This window comes from Telopea speciosissima, chromosome 2 (assembly GCF_018873765.1).
Source record: "Telopea speciosissima isolate NSW1024214 ecotype Mountain lineage chromosome 2, Tspe_v1, whole genome shotgun sequence".
Taxonomy (NCBI): Eukaryota; Viridiplantae; Streptophyta; class Magnoliopsida; order Proteales; family Proteaceae; genus Telopea; species Telopea speciosissima.
In genome coordinates this window covers 73366637-73389452 of record NC_057917.1, presented here as the reverse complement: position 1 = coordinate 73389452, position 22816 = coordinate 73366637, and the positions used below count along the sequence as shown (strand labels likewise).

The window sequence follows — 22816 nt, the reverse complement described above, 5'->3', positions numbered from 1 at the left end:
CAGTTCAATACAGGGGCCTACATGGTCAGGATGGAGAGAAAAAAAGTGACAATGTTGACCACATAGACGGTGTGGCCATCATTTTCCCAATTTTTAATACCAAATTTGAAATAATTTAAAGTTTGTGACAAGAGATAATGGTTACTAAAGTTTCTAAAGAAAAAATTCACTTCATTTCCTTCTATTTCCCTTGCAACTAGATCGAGCCTAGGCTCCTCTTAATTGCAAGAGGAAGTGAAATTTTCAAACCTTAAAAAGAAGCTTTTGTAACCATTACCCTCACATGATTATATCACTAACTCCCTCATCAAAAACAAAAAAAGATTATATCACTAATTCCAATCATTCAATATTTGATTATTAAATTTTATTTTACATTTAAATCTCTTGGATTTAAAAAAGAAAAGAAAAGAAAAGAAAAAATAACATCTAAAAATATGAGTACTTAAATTGACAAAATAAATACATAAATTTATACAATTATGTAAGAGTAATGGTTACAAAAATTCCCTTTCAAGCTTGAAAATTTTCACTTCCTTTTTCTTTTATTAACTTCCCTTGCAACCAAACAAAGTTGATGATTTTTTAGGTATAGGAGTGGGGTGGGTGCCAATGTAATTTTTTTGGTAAACACCCAATGTCTGGTCTTAAGGAGTAATGAATGCAATTCCCTTTAATCTTTTGTATAAGGGGTGGTCTACTCAAAGGTAAAAAATTTAAGTGAAAGGGGTTGGCCATAAAATTAGAGAGCAGTTTCCCACCAATGAGAGAATAAGAAATCGAATCGATCAATTGGCGATGGATTTTTAATGAGAAAAGTGTGAAATCCATGGATGGAATGTGAGAAGACGTGCGTAGAAATGTATACACTAGCATCGATCTTGACAATCTTTTTCCCAAATTATAATCTCCTCCATACTCCATACAGCTAGGAGAGATCTACTCTTAGTGCTCCTCCTCTTTTATTCTCCTAATATTTGTCAAAGGGAAAAAATATTGTAGAATCAAAAACAGATGATTGGATGAAAAATCTTCAAAGTAGTCATGTATCTGTTATATTTAGGTTGGGTTGTATATATAGGACATACTGTAATAGATTTGAAAGTCTTTATTTAATGGAATAGTGAGAATATTTTTCAGAAAGTGTAGTTTAGAGGAAGAGGAAGAGGTTATGAGCCTTTCCATAAAGTATAAGACAAAAAGAAGAACAAAATTAAAAAAGAGATGGGTACTGAAAAGAATCAAAAGAAAGGCAACCTGCAAAAGCATGTTAGCAGAATCACCTCGTCATTTTCACTCAGGTAGTGATTGTAAGTGGGTCCCACGTATGTTCCAATGCTCTGTACCAAATCAAAACAAAGTAACATTTTTAAAGATTTTATTACTCTTTTTTTTTTTTTTTTTTTTTTTTGGGATGATCATAAACACTTTTCCTAACCAAATTAGCCCTCCCTAATTATTCTGTATTTGCTCTTCTCTGTCATGTGGGACTTGGGATTTGGGAGTGGCCCGTAAACACTTTTCCTTTGTTACCCGTCTATGTTGCAATCTAATAAGTTTTACCATGTAAAGGGATCCAATGGAGAAATATGAGGGGAAGAAGAGAGAATCTCCTTTTCATTCCATTGGCGACGACCCTATTATAGGACTCTTATGTGATCGTTAGCTACCATCTTCTATTGTATAGAGTTGAAAATACCTTTTTCCGTGTTAATTAAAGGGTTCATACTTCGATACCCATGTTGAGGGGTATATTCTCTCTTCCCAAGGGTGAAGAATAATTTTTTTTTTTTTTTGTTTGATAATAAGGGTGAATAAATGATCCCTACAATTGATGTCCAAAGAAAAAACTATTTTAAATGAATTAACTAATGAAATCTAAAGTATGCATAATAATAATAATATTAATAAATAAGAGAAAAAGATCTATACTTGGTGGTTTTCCTACACCCTCTCATAGGGCACCGTGAGATAACACCCTTGCCCACTAGGTAGATATCTAAGCGTGCTCCCCCATTGCCCAGACGCTTGTATAGAGACCATGCAACTAAGTAGAGATCTCTTGTCCAATAAATAATTATGATGACGACAATGGTAAAGTTTTTTAAAATGGTTTACTTAGGAAGCTTTACCTAAACAACCCTAAAAGTCTACCACATAGCTAATAGAAGGAATTGAAGCTCAAATTTTATGGTCAGGTCGAACCATAATCAGTGGTTCTTGTTCACATTGTAAAATTTCAATCAAGTCATATATAGTTTCCTAAATGACAAAATAGAACTTTGAAATTCCAGGATTATGGGAGAATGCAGACTAGTAATTAGGGGTGCCTTAAGGATATATGAACATACATAGGGATGCATTCCAATGCACATGAACATATTTTTATTGAATTAGAGTTTAGCATTTGACACATGACTAATCTAGACTATGTCGATCCTCTCTATCCAATGGTTTTTGAATTGTCATATCATTTATCCATGAATCTCAAAATGGTGGATTGTTTAGAAAGTGTTTCAGGGCTTTTTCATAATAATAATAATAAGGGAAAGAGAAGGCTACCTGGTTGCGTGGAGTGCGCGGCCCTACGCTTAGATACAAGGTTGTGCGAAATAATATATCGTCACACCCTCAAGTATTTTCACCTTTCTATGAGGACACAACAGTCATTTTGCAGAGCCTTGTGTCTAGGTGCAGGGACCGCATATTACACGCGACCAAGTAGCGTTTGTTCTCTCTAATAATAAAAATAACAATGATAATATTAGTATTAGTATTTTACCATTAGTAGTACTAACACTAAAGTCCAAGAAAAAGTTCAAAAAAACCCAATCCAACCTAAGGAGGGTTGGGGGCCAGGGAATGAAGTCATATAAAAAAAAATAATAATAATAAGGGAATGGTGTAATGGAGGATAAACTTTCATGTGCATGCATATACCTTTAATAGTGGATTTCTTCTAATAAATATAAATTAAAAATTTATTCTGTCCCTCTCTCTATATATGGGGACAAATTCACAACTTGGTACAACCAATGGTTTTCTTTCTATTGTCTTCATATAATCATTAGAATCCATATAAATGATGTCAAGGTCCTTATTCAAGATCTTGTGACGAGATCTTTTGTTGTTGTTGTGGCCTAAAGGTCATCACTTATAACAGCTTAGGCATGCAAATAAGAGAAAACAATTGGACACTCTAATCTTGTTAATCACAAATAAAACAAAGGAAAAATGTCTTTTACGTACCAATATGATCTCTTCATAAGGATTTAAAAAGTCTAAATGAATTCAATAAAAAAACACTGAAAAAATCTAAAGATTAAGACCCATACATGAATGGTCCTATGATGGAGAGAGATCACCAAATTTGAACTCATGGGCTGCTAGAAGAAGAGGTGGAAGAAGAAAAAGTCTTTCGGAATCAGACTTTGAGACCATGTCATGGACACGGCCAGGGACATTCTTGGCCATTCCTCCATTGGAGACAGAATCGATCACTAGGCTAAACATTTTAAAAGAGGAAGAAAGAACTTACTAATTAGTTAAAAGCCAAAGAGAACGATAAGAAAGGAGAACAAGAAGAATGGAGGAAAATACTCTGATCATAGGAAAAGAGCAACACGACGACCTCCGAAGAAGGAATCGTTATCCTCTCCTGTTACAGTACGGTGCTGTAACGCATCGTGCTGCGACTGCAGAGGCCATGTGCATCGTGTGGGGCCCGCTGTACCACATGGCCTCTGCAGCTCCGCACGATGTGTTACAGCACCGTGCTATAATAGGAGAAGATAAAGATTCCCGAAGAAGATGTAACTCAAAAGACGAAACATAGAAATAAAAGCTTGCGAAAGAAGCAAAGGATCTTGTAATATAGTTAATATAACACCCTGGGTATACCTTCACGAATATTCCAGATACAAGGATTTCCCTGATTTCGCGGGATCAGTCTGATGTGTCAGCGTCTCTTTGACTCCCTTAGAAGAACTGGAAGCGTGCGGAAATGAAAGACACGAAAACCAAGAGCGCCCAGAATTTGAAAAGCTTCAACAAAGTTCACTGAAAGCTTTGCGGATTCTTGAGACATTGGCCATCTCATTAATTCCTCTCTTATGACTTATGCGGATACCTAGAGCATACCAGATCTGGAGAAGGAACTCTTGTAGTTCATATCCAAGCTGAGTGAGTGGCGGGCCTTTGGTAGGATCCACATCCTCTACTTCCTCAGCTCTACTTCCATGCGTTCCTAGCGCGCCACGTGTCCTGACAACCATCCAACGGTAGTTATTTCAAAAATTCAAATTTTTTTGAAATGCCTTATGACATCCATTTGAACCACTTTAAACCTCAAACCAACCCCATCTGACCGGTTCGATGAAAAACCAAACTGGTCTTATCTCCATCAAACTAAACCAATCCACATCCCATATCACTCGATTTCCCAAATCCAAACTAGTCCTCTCTTGAAACCCTCTCTTTCTTGCTCATCCCTCTCCCAACTCCTCGGTGGCGACGGCGACGGCGACAGCTACTGCGACGGCGACGGAAGGCCGTGAGCTTCGGTCCTCTCTTACTCACCGCTTCTCCTACTGCTGCTCCGGTCCTCTCTTACTCACCCTTGACGGAGCTTGATCCGAAGAAGCATCGTGTGGGAGGTATCACTGCTTCGCCGAATCACCTTCGCTGTTTCAATCATATTGGTGGGTTGGAGAGAGCTCCAACAGTGGTGGTAAGTCAATTCTCAATTCCTTGATTTTGACTATGAACTGCTCGATTCTTCTCTCCTTTTGGTATGTCTCTGTTTAGTCTCTGTTTATGGGTATCTCTAATCCATTCTCCGATTAGTTTAGAAATGGGTTTTTAGTTCTTTTTATGTTGTTAGTTTTTGGGTATTTGGTCTTCTTCTTTAGCCAACATCCACAGCTACCCACAGATTACATCACTTAGCAATGTGAAACTGAAATGCCGGTTGGAAGCTGTATATGAAGTGAATAAAAGACAAGATCCATAATATGGCTTTTGTATGTTTTTTTGCGGTAATAGAAGATTTAGGAATGCATAAACTGAAATTCAAAGGCAAATAGTTGGTTGGGAGAACACACTGTTTTGGACAGAATTTTTCTGCTTGTGCACACCCACTCCTACCACCTACCCATCCCCCTCGACAAAAAAAAGGTACTTTATGCATCTTACCATTGGCATTTTAACTGGTTGGGAGCACAAAAGGTACTTACTATTATGTTGGTGATGCTTCCTTTGACAGAAGTAATACCTACGGTACATGTGCATTTTCTTAGAGAAGGACATGATGAATTACGAACTTCTCTAGATTCTGTTCTACTTATTTGCCATAATGCTGGTTTATTCTACTAATTTGGCTTTCTGTTGTTTTGAAATGATTATTCACTGTTACCCTGGTAAACAATATGACAGATTACGGAATTTCAACTTTTAAATTCATCCCCCCCCATCTTGTAATCAATAGGGCATTTGTGAAACTATGGTTCATCTGTCTCTGCATCAACTTCCCTCTCCCTGCTACCCTCTTCTGGTCAGCTTTCTTTGTAACACTTTATCACGATTTTTATAGCCTTGCCATATATATTTTTCTCTTTGTATCTTCTTCAGAGTTTTTATTTTGCAACACATTTATCAATATCATGAGGTTTTGGCTGTTCTTGGGCTTTAGATGTTTACCAAAAAAAAAAGTAAAAGCTAATACTAGGTAATTGTGCTAGTCATGGGTCTATGATTGAGTTTGGCAGCCTATGCTTGTGAGTTGTGTACATAATCTTGAGAGGTCCCTGGTTCAAGTGACTGCATAATGGAGTAATTTGTCCACTTAATATAACGGGGTTTCCATTTATTTGCCTTCATTTTCTACTATCTGATCTTTTTAGTTTTCATATTTTTTGAAGTTTATTAACTGAAGAGAATCATGGTATTTATTTAAAATTGCCCCCTTATTGCAGTAGGTCCTATGTCCAACCCAGTGCTTTCACCGGTTGATAATAGTGTTGAAGATGTGTCTATCCAGGACAGACCTCGGATTGGCATGACTTTTGAATCTGAAAATGCTGCATATGAGTTTTATAATCAGTATGGTAGAAAGGTTGGTTTTAGTATTAGGAGAGATCATGCACATAGGAGCAAGCAAGATCCGACAATCATTAAACATGGACATCGAAAAAAGGACAAGAGAGATATGTTCACGAAGGAACCTCGTGCAGAAAGCAGAACTGATTGTCTTGCAAGATTGTGTATATCTAGGTTGAAAGATGATCAATATGAATGTAAAAATTTTTTTGATGATCACAATCATGATTTGCATACACCAGCAACTGTTTATTTGATGCGGTCTCAACGCCAAGTCTCAAATATAGTTGCCCATGGAATAGATTTGGCTAATGATTCCAGTATCAAGCCCAAGGCCACTTTTGACTTGATGGGCATGCAAGTAGGTGGTAGCAAAAACCTAGGTTGTACCAGGGTAGATCTTAATAATTATCTTTGAACCAAACGTCAGCGTGATCTAGCCTTTGGTGAAGCTGGGAGTTTGCTAGCGTATTTTGAAAACTAGACAAGGAAGAACCCATCATTTACATACTCTTTGCAACTGGATAATGGAGAACAGATAACAAACATATTTTGGGCAGATCCGAGGATGCTCATTGACTATGCACTGTTTGGTGATGTTGTTATCTTTGACACTACGTTTTGCACAAACAAGGAGTACAGACCTTTTGGAGTTTTTGCAGGATTCAACCATCATAGGGGTGTGACCATTGCACTATTGTATGATGAGACAGTTCCTTCCTTTAAATGGTTGTTTGAGACATTCTTGGAGGCTCATGGACAGAAGAAGCCCAAAACCATTTTTACTGATCAAGATGCTGCAATAGCAAGGGCAATAGGCGAGGTTTTACCTGAAGCATGGCATTGATTGTGTACCCGGCATATAATACAGAATGGGATAAAACATCTTGGTAATTTGATGAAGCATGGATCATCCTTTCTTAAGGATTTGAATAAATGCATATTCCAATATGAAAATGAAGAGGAATTTGAGAATGCATGGAACATTTTGCTGGATGATTACCAACTTGAGAATAATTCATGGTTAGCTCGAATTTATAGTATTAAACATAAATGGGCACGCTGTTATATGAAATATACTTTCACACTTAATTGGTGTGAGAAGCACACAACTCAGTGAAAGTATTAACAGTGATTTGAAAGATTATTTGAGACCCACATTGAATCTTGTATGGTTTTTTAAGCAATTTGAACGGATTATTGAGGATAAACATGCTAATGAATTGAAGGCTGACTTTGAAGCAAGAAATACACTTCCTAGGACCATGGGTTGCAACGCACCAATGCTGAGACAAGCAGGAAGAGTTTATACCCCTTACATATTTAATGAATTTAGGAAGGAGCATGACATGTTTCTTGCTTGCTCTGTAAAATATCGTACTTTAAATGATGTCTTCCACCAATACTTTATTGGAATGGTTGATGAGGAAGGTGACTTTATGGAAGGAGAACATGCAGTCTTGTACAAGATACATGAGCAGGCTTTAGAATGTAATTGCAGGAAATTTGAGACATATGGCATCCTATGTTGCCATGTCTTAAAAGTTTTAGATGTGCTCGAGATAAAGTGTATTCCTGAAAAATACATTTTGAGGAGATGGATACTAGCAGCAAAAGACATTTTGGTGGAGGACAGTAAGGGGAAAGAAGGGATGGAAGATGTCCAGCTGAGTCGTGATGAGCACATTTATGTGTGAAATCTTAGGGCATAAAGCATACATTTTACCACATTGGATAGAGTTACTCGGTGCTTTCTTGTGCTTTTCAGGTTTTAGGTGAATTCTTGTGAAAATGGAGGAGATGATGTTAAGAAAATGTTTTAAACTGTTTAGAGGTGTTAATGACTTGGATGCGTAGCGCATCGAGTCAACTTTGCAACGGTTCAAACGACACTTGATTCCGAGTTGAAACGAAGAAGTTACGGCCGTTTTCATAACGACGCGCGAAAATGGTCTATAAGGGTTTATTTGTAATTATTGACAGTCGGCCGGGGACAAAGTGAAGCAGAAGTTCAGATTCTAGGGGCCTTAATGCAATAACCAGAAGTTATATTTCCTGTACCCGAAAGATTCCATTTGGAGGGCTCTGGACAGTCCAACTTCAACTTGAGATATCTTGGGCTCCCCAACTCCAAATTGGACGAAATTTGGGTCTATTTTGGGTGATTTTTTACAAGGAACACAATGGTGAGGCCTATATAAGCACCCCATGCTCCACGTTTTTTGAAGGACAGAATGGGTATTTTATTTATTCTTGAAGGAATCCTAGTCATTACCCTTACTCTCTCTCTCCTCCAACTTCTCAAGGGCACTTCTGGAATTCTACTTGGGATAGATTTATTTTGAAAGATATTCTCTCACCTATGGAAAGTTGAAAAGTCAAAGCATCTTTGATTTTATTGCTTGGAGAAGATATCTACAAAGAAAATGAAGCACTTGTTAGAATTGAAAGTTTACTTTTCTAGAAATAGAAGTTCTATGTAAACAATTTTCTCTTCTTCTTCTTTCTATTTTTTTCCTTTTTCCTTAGGATTCAAGGCATTGTAAAAGAGGAAGGAGAAGTGAATATTCTCTTTTCTTAGGGAATATTTCTCCTACACTTCCCTCTTCTCTCTTCTCTTCTCTTCTCTTCCCCCTATAAATACCCCTTGCCCTCTGGGTTGTAAGAAGTTAGTTTTTTAGTTCAGTTTTTAGTTAGTTTCTAGTTCAATTTTAATTTAGTTTTTTAGTGTAATTTTTATTTCATTCACTTAGTGAAATTTTCTCTTCTTTTCCTATTTTTGGCTTAAGTTCTTAGTTTTGATTTCAAGTTCTTAGTTTTGATTTCATAAGTCTAGTTTAATGGTTGTAATAGTTTTAGTTTAATGCTTCCTAGTCTAAGTTCCTATGTTGATGACAAGACATGGAGATTTAGAAGAGGAAGTCATGGTGAGTTTATTCAAGTATTCAAGCACATCAAGGTATCTCATTCTCTAAACCCTTAATCTCATTCTCCCTTTCCTCTATCTCTCTCTATCTTCTTCTTCTTCTCTCTCTATTTCTTTTATTTTTTTTATATGGTTGTGGTATATGGATGCACTTTTATTCCCTTATTTCTTTTTATGTGATTATGAAGTGTGGCTGCGTTTTTGTTATTCCTTTCAATTCGCTTTAGTTTGATAGGTTAGATGTTCATGTGTTAGGACGCCAATTTAATCCCTTAATTTTGTTAGATGCTTATGAGTTAGGATGCATTAATTTTCATTAATTTAATTAGTTTAATTTAACACTTTAATTTGGTTCACTTTGCATTACTTTTAAGTTAGTTAAATAGAGTGGCATATATCTCCTCATGTTCGACCCGTAGCTACGATTGACCCGTACGCTTGCGGTATTATTTTAACTCAAACAAGTCGCACACAGCGTTTTATGCATTTTATGCCTAAATATGTTAAGCTAGTAAACCAAGCAGCTAATACAGACGCTGGTTTTGAGATGGCCAACATTAATGCTGATATTTTGGGTAAAGAGCTTGCAACACTGACTGTAGCATGTCCTACTACAAAAGACTCAGTTCAATGCTCTGAAGCTTATAGGGATTTAGTGTTAAAAAGAAAAGAAGGGAGGAAAGGTGGTGGCAAAAGACATAAGGCCTTCATTGAAACTAAGGGGAAGCAGAAGAAACCTAATAAAACAATTAGAAGCCAAACCTTTACTAGCATGGAAACACTAGAAGAACCATCTCAAAGCCTTGCTGCATCAGATGTTCGTGGTGTATCTCAATATACGGAGAACCGGCCTTTCAGATCACTTTTATTCGTATAATCAAATAAACCTATATTTAATAAAAATGTGTGATACTAACTTCCTTTTTAATATCAATTTCTTTTTGCACTTTTTGCATTGTGCAGGTAATAGGCTCTTCGCAGGGTTCAACAACAGCAGCTCAAGTTGGTCTATCTCCAGGACAAGAAACAGGTGAAACTGTGACATTGATAATAAGTTGCTAAATTATTTTTTTAATTTTAATCTAATAACTGTGATAATAACTTTCTCAATTTTTGATTATTTTTTGTATTTATTGTTGCAGCATGGAGACCGTTTCCAGAAAGCTTGGACAATGAAGAATAATGTTATGAAAAATAGCTTGTTTTGAAGTACATTGTAATTTGGGTTTGTATTGAATAGTGTATGATTGTACTCTTTTACTTGAAAAACAACCAAACAGATGGGTAATGTGTTTATGTGGTTGGTGCATGGCCTCTTCATGACAAGAATTTGATTTTAAGAAACTTGAATTGAATTATTAGGAAGCTTTGACGATATTTATTTTCGTTCTCCCCCTTGTAGTACTGTCAAGCTTCTTTGCTTTCCAATCAGATATGGCTTCTGAGTAATCTCATAAAGGAAACTAAGCCCAAGTGAAAACAGGAATTCCACATGGTTGATTATTGTTTTGGTGAGGAATATATAATCTTGGTGCTTTTTTTTTTTTTATAATAGTAAATGTTTGATGGGTGTCATTGCATATGAAACTGTATCCTCCGTGCCCATGAGAGTAAGGCCATAGGTGTTCCTAGATAAGTTGAAAACAAGGCCTCTAGCTTATCTGACTAAAAAAAAAAAAAAAAAAACGTTGTTAGATTGTTTTGCACAAATCAAATTAGGTTGTGTTAATGAAAGAGTCTAAGATCTGAATAAGACGGGTTAGATATACCAATGTGACTGAGTAAAGAGATAGCTCCAAGTCAGTAATCCATCTATTGATATTGTTCAAAAGTTGCATTAGATTAGGAGAAAGATTCGAAATAACAACCCGATTCCTATGCTTCCATATAAAATAGGAAATGTTGGAGATGACATTGAAAATCCATCTGCAAGTTAGATTATAGGGGGGTAATGTTTTCAACTTCAATAATACAAAAGAAGTTTAACCCCGAAATAAAAGATACATAATTGCAACAGAAACACATATACGCCATAGGACTATTAAATCCATTTTCCTAATATGGCACACCACATAATTTTGACTATCGTCTCGATATGCTTAATATCTTGGTGCACGAGCATGGGCAATATCACAATCAAGAGTGGATGATGCAGATTCGTCGGGCTTGTAGTAGCTCACCCACATGAAGGAATTTGGATGATTCTCATTTGCAGGGCATTTATAGAACCATCTACGATAGTTTCATTGAGTATACGCTTGCTTCAATACCATTTCACCTTGTCCACAAGAACACATAGGTTTTGTAGAGTTCATTGTCCTTGCAAAATTAAAAAAGTTGGATTAGGTCACTTGACAGTTCAACTAGGACACCAAAGGGAACCTGGAAGAAAGAACCAAGAATTCAAGAGAAGAATGGATATTGTTGTTAACGTTAATTTAAAACATCAAATGATTATTCTGAAACAGTGAGCTAAAGTACCATGGATTAGCTAGTGTAGTTACAAAAAGTGAGCTAAAGTTCCATGGATTCTGGTGTTATATATCCAAACCAGTTGCATAAACCAATTCTACACCTATCTCTACATAATGATACACAAATAATATTTTTTGTCTTTTTCCTACTAGTTGAAAGAAAAGTTGCCATAGGTGTTCCTGGATCACATTTTCTGCGAATCACCTCCAGATCAAACTTCTTGTATGGAATCTAACACTGAAAAAGCAAACGCTTACACCAAGAGTTGAAGACCATTGTACAACGCTTACTTAAAAGTACCCACATTTGCCATGTAATCTGTCTTGTGTTATCCAACTGTATTATAAATACTGGATGCAAATTCTGAGAAGCAAAGCCAAAACATTTTGGTAACAAGTATACCAGTGAAGGGTCAAGATTGGAAATGTGAAAAGCCAATGATGGTAGAAGACTTCTGCATTTGAAAAAAAAAATGAGATGAAAATGAATTCCCATCAACTACCCATTACATCTCTTTAGTAAAGAGGAAAAGGGGAGAGACAAAGAAGAGAAGGCAAAGGATAAAAAACAAAAAAATGGAAGGAATGGGCGAATGAGGTGATAGTTGTTACAAAGAAAAGGAAATCTTATCTTATCTGATCCACATGAGTAGCTTTACCCTACACTTGGGAATCAATGGAATGTATACAAATTAAGATATGTTGAAAGATGTATCACTAAGGAGAGGAAAAAAATGGAGTAGCTCTTAGTCTCCTTATTTGATAAGTTATCTCAAACCCTCACATTTGGAATGAGAATTTCTAATGTGTTTTACCCAAAAGTTATAATAATTTAAGAGATGTAGGAATTAACATTTGATTATGGAGATTTTCAGTTTCTGAATAATTTTCTATGGTAGGGCAATGGTTCTGCTGAAGAAGGAGAACATATATTATCTTACACAAACCAAAACCTTTCTAAGAAAGAACTATGGCAAAGCTAGGTAGAGGGGGCCCAATGAGATGTAATGGCTCTGGATTGCTTTTGTATTGGAATAAGAATTTTTATATTTTGTTATCATCATCAAGTGCACTCATCTGCATATTAATTGAAGTATTTGAGATCATATAAATTTCTTATCATGAGTTGATCAGTAGACTTGATTATGAGTGAGGAGACCTAAAACTGTGAGCAGGGTTATTTAACTATTAAGTCAGATCCTAGGAAGCCTAGTCCTGCCAAACAATCAAATGGCTCCTCACCTTCTAACATGCTTCAAGCAAACCAAGCTCTTATGGATTCCAAAGGTTTACTCTGGATGTGCATTTTTTCATCTAGAATTGGTTAACTAATATGCAGAAATTTTAGGAAGAAATTCATTCCCTACCTTCCTGGTGGGTACAGCATAAGACAAAATAGGCACAGGAAAAGAACCATGCCTCTACCTTCCTGGTGGGTACAGGAAATTTTAGGAAGAAATTCGTTCTATTTTTCCTTCAGGTGGGAAGGTTAAATAACAGATTTTGTTAAGATAAACTCAGAACCTGTACGGTTAAGTTACAACAAATTCAGCAAAACCCAACTGTTAGAAAAGCACAGGAAAAGAACCATGGCTCTATACTGATCTCCCACAAATACTATCGGAATCCAAATCCCCCAAAAGAAGAAGATGAAACTCAAGAAAGAAATCTCAAAGAAGTGAACCACACCAAATACCCAAAATCCTTTTTTCTATTCCCTGTATATCCCAACAAAAGGAGTATCAACACAGCTCCCAGACTATAATCTCCACTAACAACATAAAAAGAACTAAAAACCCATTTCTAAACTAATCGGAGAATGGATTAGAGATACCCATAAACAGAGACATACCAAAAGGAGAGAAGAATCGAGCAGTTCATAGTCAAAATCAAGGAATTGAGAATTGACTTACCCCCACTGTTGGAGCTCTCTCCAACCCACCAATATGATTGAAACAGTGAAGGTGATTCGGCAAAGCAGTGATACCTCCCACACGATGCTTCTTCGGATCAAGCTCCGTCAAGGGTGAGTAAGAGAGGAACGAAGCTCACCCAGATGAGTAAGAGAGGACCGGAGCAACAGTAGGAGCAGCAGTGAGTAAGAGAGGACCGGAGCAGTAGTAGGAGCAACAGTGAGTAAGAGAGGACCAAAGCTCACGGCCTTCCTTAGCTGGTCGCCGTCGCAGTTGCAGCCAGATGTCACCGTCGCCGTCGCCACCGAGGAGTTGGGAGAGGGATGAGCGAGAAAGAGAGGGTTTCAAGAGAGGATTAGTCTGGATTTGGGAAATCGAGTGATATGGGATGTGGATTGGTTTAGTTTGATGGAGATAAGACTGGTTTGGTTTTTCATCGAACCGGTCAGATGGGGTTGGTTTGAGGTTTAAAGTGGTTCAAATGGATGTCATAAAGGATTTCAAAAAATTTTGAATTTTTGAAATAACCACCGTTGGATGGTTGTCAAGACATGTGGCGCGCTAGGAACGCATGGAAGTAGGATGGAAGTAGGGCTGAGGAAGTAGAGGATGTGGATCCGCCTCTGGTACAGGTAAAATAAACCTGCCACTCGCATGAGACACGTGGATGACACATATCGCAAGGAGAATTAAGAGTTGGATCCCCGTGTCATGTCATAACTTTCCAAACAAAAATCAACTCCAAATCAAGTACCTACAATCAGAGTCCTATTCAAAATCAGAAACAAGCATCACCCTACCTTAACGGCTCGAAAAGATTTACAATAGTAGGTTTGGATCCCCAGAATAGCAGGGGAATCTCCCTAGGAACTCCGGTAAAGGCAAGGAAATCTCCTCAAAACCACTAGAAATAAAAACTGCTTATAGTAGGACTCCTCATACTTATCCCAACTCCCTAAAGGAAACTACTAACTTGGGAAGACAACGTACCTAAGAAAGACTCTAATCACCATCTTACATCACAAAGTACTACAGTATAAAGAAGGTCCCTCTCGAACAGGTATGGATCAAACTCTAAGCTATGTAAATTCGCTCTGTTATTCTTGACTATTGTCAAAGAACTGGTTTATGCATTAGAGAGTATCCGCCGAAGGCTGCTCCGGCCACTTTGGTGTCTCCTTTCTCTTACATTTTACAAGTCATCCGCTATCCCTAGATCTAAAGTGCCACCTTGACAGTTTTCTACCGCAACATGTTTCAACATGTGAAACCATTTATAAACGGTTCAGTTTTGATTTTATCTAAAAAACCTTATACCGAATGGAACCATTTATACAGAAACCGAACCGTTTAACACCATTACACTCCAAACTAGGTAGCCGATATGGGGCCAAATAAAGCCCACGTACACACACCGTGGAGAAATCAATTGGAATTTGGAAATATCATCACGTGTGGCCAGATAACAATGCTCGTTCGCAGAGAGAGTGAGAACTGAGAAGTATAAGAAATGGTATGAGAAAGAGAGGGTTTACGAGAGTTTAGGTTTTTTCTTGGGAAGAAAAAAGAGATGGAGGAGAGCCGTTGGATTAAATAAGACGGCTATAAATAACTAGCCAAGATATTATTCCATTCTGATCGTGCTACCCAATTTTTTTCCGCTTCTTATTTTCAATTCTAGCTATATCATGCGACGTGACGACGTGTAATAGGCAAATCCCCACATAATCCACTTGCAGGCCAAAGATTTAAAGCTTCCCATCAGATTCTCATCACGCGCAGCTCTGCAACAATGTTAGCCCAAGTTCTATTTGGGTTTCTCATTGGCATTCCATCAAACATGCCACGTACCAATGGTGTTTGTGCCTTACACACACTTGAAAGCATCACTCCACACTCCCCACGTGGCTAACTTGTGCCACAACGAGTCTAACACCTTCTTTCTCCTATATAAGACAAAACCATACAAAGCACATTATCTTTGTCTTCCAAGTTCCAAGCTAGCCTTTCAACAAAAAAATTCTGAAACAATGCTCCACATTTCAGCTGTGTTTGGTGGTTCATGGTGCAGGAACCATGCAGATGGAGAAGGTGACAACGCTGAGAGGGACTATAAGTATGGATCTGCTGCACCCATGGAAGGTGATGGTGACGATGACGATGACGACGATGATGATGATGATGATGATGATGATGATGATTATGATTATGCTCCAGCTGCATGATTAAGGGTAGTAATTTGTCCCAAGTTTTGTAAATCATATGTGTTTGTTGTGAGGCCTCAAAGAAGATTTTTAGAAGAAGAGGAAGACTCATGACGGGTTTATGTTGTCTACATTGCCTTAAAATATAATTAATATATGAGTCATTGACAATGATTCTTAGCTACTTTATCATATAATACTGTTAGCTTCACAATCAGTATTGGAGCTTCCATAGAGCAATAAGTAAATATATTTTACTTTGATATGCTATTGATGGATGGGGTAGTTCTTGTCCTTAACTTGTTCTTCCTGGCTATTGACTTTAGTCCTAGGTCTCCAATGGTTTTTTTATTGTTATGTTGTCTACATTGTCTTAAAATATAATTAATATATGAGTCATTGACAATGATTCTTAGCTACTTTCCCTATCATATAATACTGTTAGCTTCACAATCAGTATTGGAGCTTCTATAGAGCAATTAGTAAAATATATTTTACTTTGACATGCTATTGATGGATGGGGTAGTTCTTGTCCTTAACTTGTTCCTCCTAGCTATTGACTTTAGCCCTAGGTCTCCAATGGTTTTTTTATTGCTGAAATAGTGAACAATGGTTTGATCATCTCCCAAGGGATAAGAATCCTGCACAGGGTCATAAAGAGCGGAATCGGCCGAAATCAGTCAGATTTTATCATAAAACCCTAGAACTGTAGTGAAGATCAATTAGTAAGAAAGAAGCAGGATTTAGTAATTGGTATTGGATAATGTTTTGAATTTGACTGATACCGATCCGAATCGGCCATATCAAACGGTTTTGCCCCTTATTCTATTTAAAAATCAAAATTTTATCATTTTACCTTTGGTGGGTACTGATCCTCCAATTTAGATCCTCTACTGCCGAGTTGCCTGGCAAGACCCTACTGCCAAGACACAGCAATCGGATCCCGCCTTAATTACCCCTGTCCGAGCACCTTGCCCGAGTGGGGGTAAGGCGATTATTTACCGCCTTGTCGTCTCTTGGTAGTAGGATCTTGCGAGGCAGCTCGGCAGTAGAGATCCAAATTGGTGAAAGATTCTTAGCAAGTAAAGTGTCATCACGAGTGGCCTTGGCTTCTGTAGATGCTGCAGAAAAGCTCCTACCAACATTGTACTTTGCTGCAACAAAAGTCCTCTCAAAGCCTCTGCTGGTAATTCCTCTGTCATCACCATAGGAATTCCCCTGCCACCACAGGAATTATTAGCTTTCTAAACACTATCAATATGAATTACAAAATGATGAGTAGAAAGTTGGAAAACATAATAGATACGGTAGTAAGTAGGTTTGACACTAAAATTAACCAACGTTTTCACTCCGCAGCATGGTTGGTATCGTATGGGGTGATCCATAATGGTTTTACAAGTGATTAATCTCGATACTGTGGAGATATCGTATCGGTGATACAGGGGTAAAATGATTTTTTAAAAAAACCTTTTTTTAAAGAAAAATTAGGGGTAAATTTGTTCGATATAATCTGATACCATATCGGTTTTCAGGTTGACCGATACCGTGCACTAAAACCATGCTCCACAACCCTTCTTATTCCTTTTAATGCATTTGTTATCATTTATGAAATGATTCCATTTCCTCACGGGGCATGTTTCTTAATCTCATGATCAGATCGGTATCAATTTAAGTCAATCTCAAATATTGATCAATCCAATACTGATGAACCAGGGACGAAATTTTGCTAAATGTTTCTGCTACAAGACTAGCAGTCAAGAAAATGAGATCTTAATGGATATTTTTGAAAGGGTTAAAGGTGTTCATAACCAGTCTCTTTTTTACCCTCCAACAGATGGCTACTATTTTGTTTGGGTGGGTATTAAAGTGTCATTTCATTGAATGTACAATTAACTGACCAAATTAAAAATCTAAACTGTACTTGGAGGGGTAATAAAGTCATTCAGGGCAGTTTTAGATGTTGCATCTCCGGCGGGGCGGTGGTATAGCATCCCAAGAACCCAGGAACCTGCCATGGCAAACGATTTCTTCCCCTTCTTTCTCCCCTCTATTTGTCCTTCTCGATCTGATCTTTCCCTCTTTCTCTATTTTGTTTTCACCCAAATCATCGATGAGATGTTTTTGCAACTTCCTGTCGTAAATGTGTAAGGTGAGATCACCTTCGGATTGCAAGCCCCTGCTCGTTGGTTGAATCTCCAACTCAACTTCGTCCCAGCCAGATCTTACGCTCCAATGTTCTCTCCATCCAAACCCCATCAGGTGATTCAACATGAATGAACGACTCAACCTAACTCAACAGCTCAGTAGATATTTATTCATCTTTAGGGGAAATTGTTACAATTGTAACAGCTTCAGGGATGAAATCCCAATTTGCAATTTGCAAGTTGCTTATGGGGGGATATGGAAGAATCGCGAATGCGACCGGAAGACCAATCCAATTCGTCAATTTAAGGGCCTAGCTTGGCAAAGATGTTGTTCGAACACCAATTTGAGAACCACGAAGTGGGGAGTACTAATTTCCCTTCTACTGTCTGTCCTAATCCAAGTCCTCTATTCAAAAGGCTCGATCAAGAGGAAGGATTATGGTCAAACAAGGAAGGAGTCTAGGAGGCCGGAGTGATTTGTGGTCTGGGTGGTGCCGTTGAATGAAGGGAGTCAAAGAAGCATGAGAATTTGAGGAAATTGGTTCCTACAAAATTCTTGATTGGAGGAACTGAGAATCCCAAGAGCAGCACTAGGGCCCAGGATAAAAAGAAGCCCAACACACCAATAAACGCTGCGAGGATCGTGGGTGATGGAGATCGTAAAAGTCGAAGGCCGGAATCTTATTCTGGAATTTTGTGATTTGCTTTTGAAAGGAAAACTTGGTAACAACGAGTTCCAATTTTTTCTTATGAACTTGGATAGCCTAATTGAATGTCTGCACCCAGAAGTGATTTCTTCTGAAGTTCTGAAAGGGGACATAAGATAATTATTCAAGGAAAAAACAATGTCCCCCCACCCACCCCCAGCCCACAAACGCTGCAATGTCGGAAACGAGGAAGAAGAGTTTAGAGCCGGAGTGCTGCGAAAAAGAATGTACAGATGTTAATGAGAATTTCCCAAACTATCCTTTGAACTGACATTATGAAAGATCTTGTGAATTTACATATTTAGACTCTTTAAATAACTGCCACATGCATCACTGTAAAGGGGGCAAAAGAAAATTGGTTAGTTACAAACAGACGCACCTTTTTTGAAAATACTAAAACCTAAGAGGGTATTTATGAACCCAATGGAGAAGTAAATTATTCCATTTTCCAATCCACTATTAAGATCCAAGAATAAAAATTGATTTTTATTAAGGTGATTCGGATTGATATGATCCAATTACGATACCTTAAACAATGTCACGGGTGCCGTGTTGGTTGTTGTTCTTCCATTAGAAGGGATCACTCAGCTGAGAAAAACATGGTCTTGAGTTTGGCCTTTCATGACTTTTGCTAAGCTTGGCCAAGATTTTCAGCCTGTGATCCTGGATAGATTTGACAAATCTCAGTTGATGAAACAGAAATGCATGAAGTTCGATTGACATGCAAATATATCAGGGAAACAGATTCTCTACGGCACAGCTGCCCAAGTGGTCATAGCAGCGCAGGCACAATGAGGCATGCAATGACCACCTTACCCCTACTCGGGCAAGGTGCTCGGGCAAGGGTAAGGCGGTAAATGCATGCCTCACATGGTCTACGCCGTTATGACCGCTCGGGCAACTGGGCCGTAGAAGATCTGGATCCATACATCAGATATATCTTTAGTGAGAAGGTTTATTCCTTCACAATGGAGCACGGAGGTAATGGGAAAGGGGCAGCAGAAGGGGGCCAGAAAGTTTGGGATCCAATAGTCAATCCAAGGATTGATATACTCACATGTACTTACTTGAAGGAATAAATGGCCCTTTTTAAGCAGTGGTAAAGCCCTTGCCGCAATTGACTTCCATCCCCAAGAATCTATACGAGTAGTGATCGGTAAGACACTAGTATGAGAGAAATATTTCGTCTTCATTAATCTACCCCATAGAGAAGAGTTTGAAGTTAGACGTTCCATGCTTTCTTTGCCAAAAGAGCCTGATTCATCGGCTCTAAGAGTTTCACATTGAGACCACCACATCTTTTTGGCTGGCAAATCAACTCAATTAATACTTCAACTGTCAGATAATGCATGAGAATTGGAATCGACATCCCTGTACTTCCGCCTGCCCCTACTTCCGTATGCACCCTACACACAACGAGGCACACAAAGACCGCCTTACCCCCTCTCAAGGAGGGGTAAGACGGTCTTTGCTCGCCCCGTTGTGTGTAGGGCGCACACAAAAATAGGGGCAAGCGGAAGTAGAGGATCTGGATTCTGAGAATCGAGTATTCTTAGCTTACGAATGTAGTGTAGACCCCACTGATACACAACCTTTATGAAATTTTTACCGCATATCTATAGGGTAAGTGTTCTTAATTACAACCATGGCTTGAGAGAAAAAAGAATCAGATTGGTGAAATGCATGATTTGGATCGGAGTCGGTATCCTGATTCTTACCGATCCTAATCACGGTCCCTGAATCAAAACGGCAGATTCCATTTCATTTTCTTTTTCTTCTCAGCTGGGTCAGGATCGAACCGATTCCAATCTCGTTTCCCAATTCCGGGGCTGGTCTTGCTTCTACAACAAAATGGCATGGAATCAGTTGGATCTGATTCAGGCCGGTTGCAATTTGATTTGGATCAAAATCGACACTAACCAATTCGATCCTTGATTCCGCTTTTAAAAACTCTTCTCACGATGCCAGTATGTGTGAGGAATCTCTCATCTCACATTAACGGTGGTGCCAAGAATGTCATAATCTACGAACAATAAAAGAACCCATGTGAGGGTACGACATTACACCTAAGGATGTTAAAGACAAACCAAAAATGTTTACCGAGATCAAACTGAATCGTTTAAATCAAAAGCTCCACTACGGGGTCTAGGGAGGGTCATAGTGTACCAATCTTATGAGAGATTGTATAATAATATAATGTATATATAAAATATGTAGGTGAAAGAAATTATATATTATGGGTAAAGGCTGTCTGTCTTTCTACTACCTCCTATGGAAATGGTCCCCCTACTCTCTAGCATCAAGAAAACCAACAACGTGTCAACCCTCTCCCACATATTATATATTACATTTGTCGATGAGATAAATTGTATATAATATAAAGGCCAAGAGATTGTTGTTTGGTCGTATAGCGTATGCACCAACATGGGGACCAATGAGAACGTGCATAGAAGCATCAACATATATATGGTTTTTGATTTCACAAGAGGATGGAGTAGTAAGTTTATATGTTCCGGCGTATGGGCCACGTGACCAGATAGCAAATTCTTTTTTTATAATATAAATTACATAATTTATAGGGTTTTTGTCAAATGCCTCCCTCAAAATGCTCATTTGTCCAAATGTCCCCTTACAACTTTTCTAATTGTAAACTCTCCCCTATTTTCAACAAATTGTAGCATTTTGATCATGTCTATTATTTTGGGACGTTGAACATTAATTTTAGGGTATGTAATGACCAAAATGCCCTTGTGACAAAAACCAACAAAAATTAAAATATAAAGTGACCTAATTGCCCTCATCTTCCCCAAATGGTTTAGGGTTTGAAACTGAAAATCAAACTCTAAACCATTTGGGGAAGATGAACCCTAAAATAAAACCTCCAAAATTGAAGTTGCAGTGAAGAAAGTTTCCCATGAATCAAGACAAGGGATGAGGGAATTTGTTGCTGAGATCCAGTTTCACCCGATAAGGTCGATCGGGTCTCTTCCAGTAGTGAATTAGATGTGCTGGGTGACACAAAGAACCTATTCGATGGCCGTACGTGAAGTGTTGCGTCGCCCAATCTTGGTGATTCGAAGAGGAATGCTCTGGGACTACAGGTTTTGCGACGTTGATCGGCGGCGGTGGCCGCGCCACCGCTGTTCTTATTCCCATCGTTGTTGTTAGTGTTGCAGTAGAGGGAATTGAAGTTTTCGAAGACGAAGTGATCGATGTCGGTGAGAGTTGCAGCATTATCATCATCACCATTTTTATGGGTGTTGGATTGGTTTTGATCCACGGAGAAGGAAGAGGTCTTAGGGTGTCTGCAACCTGATAAGATCCAATTTGAAGGGGTGTTTATGGTATTTGGATGGATTGGAAGTTGGGTTGGGATGGGTTTTTTGAGCTTAGAGAGGTTTTTTGCCCTCATCTCCACCTCAATTTTTGTTTGATTAGGATTATGTGCCTGTGCACGATGGAGTAGTAGCAAAGGTGAGGTGGGAGGTTGAGCAGGTGGAGTTTAATGTGTCCCTGAAGGCTGAAGTTGCTCTCTAGTTTAGAGAAAATTGCAGGAAAAAAAGAGAGCTTGGGAAGAAATTGGTCTTTTAACATTTTATCTTTGTGCTCTATATATCCTTTTGAGATTTTCTTTTTCCTTTTCTTCTTCTTCTTTTTTTTTGTTTGGTAAAGCATTGTATATGATTTGATACTGAAATCGGGCTAACAAAGTAAAGAAGAAATGGAAAAAGAAATTGAAACTCTTTTTGCTATCTTCTGGAGAATTTTTTTGGATCTAAAGGGCAAAGAAAAACAGACAAGAAGGAAAAACAAATACAGTAGCAGCAGCAGAAGCTTTAACTTTCTCGAGAGCAAATTGATGGGTTTTTTGAGCTTAGAGAGGTATATTTGCAGAGATTTCTGAAATTAGGATAATTACTTCATCTCTACAAACGATCTCAGCAATAAATTCCCTCATCCCTTGTCTTGACTCATGGGAAACTTTCTTCATTGCAATATCAATTTTTGAGGTTTGATTTTAGGGTTCATCTTCCCCAAATGGTTTAGGGTTGATTTTCAGTTTCAAACCCTAAACCATTTGGGGAAGATGAGGGCAATTTGATCACTTTACATTTTAATTTTTGTTGGTTTTTGTCACAAGGGCATTTGGATCATTACATATCCTAAAATTAACGTTTAACGTCCCAAATTAACGGACAAGACCAAATGCTACAATTTGTTGAAAATAGGGGGAGTTTAAAATTAGAAAAGTTGTAAGGGGGCATTTGGACAAATGGGCATTTTGAGGGGAGCATTTGACAAAAACCCATTATATCCTAATTTATAATATACAAATAAGCTTATGGATGAGA

At 38.1% G+C, this 22816-nt stretch overlaps 2 protein-coding genes across 2 annotated transcripts; both read left to right on the top strand.

Annotated features, from left to right (window-relative positions):
• The first annotated feature begins 5980 nt into the window (after window positions 1-5980).
• LOC122651094 (protein FAR1-RELATED SEQUENCE 5-like) lies at window positions 5981-7793 on the top strand. The gene is made up of 4 exons (XM_043844426.1): window positions 5981-6457; window positions 6635-6919; window positions 7022-7119; window positions 7202-7793. Exons 1-4 carry the CDS (start codon window positions 5981-5983, stop codon window positions 7791-7793), a joined length of 1452 nt encoding a protein of 483 aa, XP_043700361.1.
• A 1710-nt stretch (window positions 7794-9503) lies between these two features.
• Window positions 9504-15634, top strand: LOC122651093 (high mobility group-T protein-like). The gene is made up of 4 exons (XM_043844425.1): window positions 9504-9893; window positions 9986-10060; window positions 10165-10223; window positions 15481-15634. The coding sequence occupies exons 1-4, from the start codon at window positions 9504-9506 to the stop codon at window positions 15632-15634; spliced, it is 678 nt and encodes a 225-aa protein (XP_043700360.1).
• The last annotated feature ends 7182 nt before the right edge of the window (window positions 15635-22816 follow it).

Coding starts and splice junctions, on each gene's coding strand:
- LOC122651094 (XM_043844426.1), top strand. CDS start 5,981: ATGTCCAACCCAGTGCTTTCACCGGTTGATAATAGTGTTGAAGATGTG. Junction 6,458..6,634: donor TTGACTTGATGGGCATGCAA/GTAGGTGGTAGC, acceptor AATGGAGAACAG/ATAACAAACATATTTTGGGC. Junction 7,120..7,201: donor CAACTTGAGAATAATTCATG/GTTAGCTCGAAT, acceptor TGGTGTGAGAAG/CACACAACTCAGTGAAAGTA.
- LOC122651093 (XM_043844425.1), top strand. CDS start 9,504: ATGCATTTTATGCCTAAATATGTTAAGCTAGTAAACCAAGCAGCTAAT. Junction 10,061..10,164: donor GACAAGAAACAGGTGAAACT/GTGACATTGATA, acceptor TTATTGTTGCAG/CATGGAGACCGTTTCCAGAA. Junction 10,224..15,480: donor AATGTTATGAAAAATAGCTT/GTTTTGAAGTAC, acceptor TTCATGGTGCAG/GAACCATGCAGATGGAGAAG.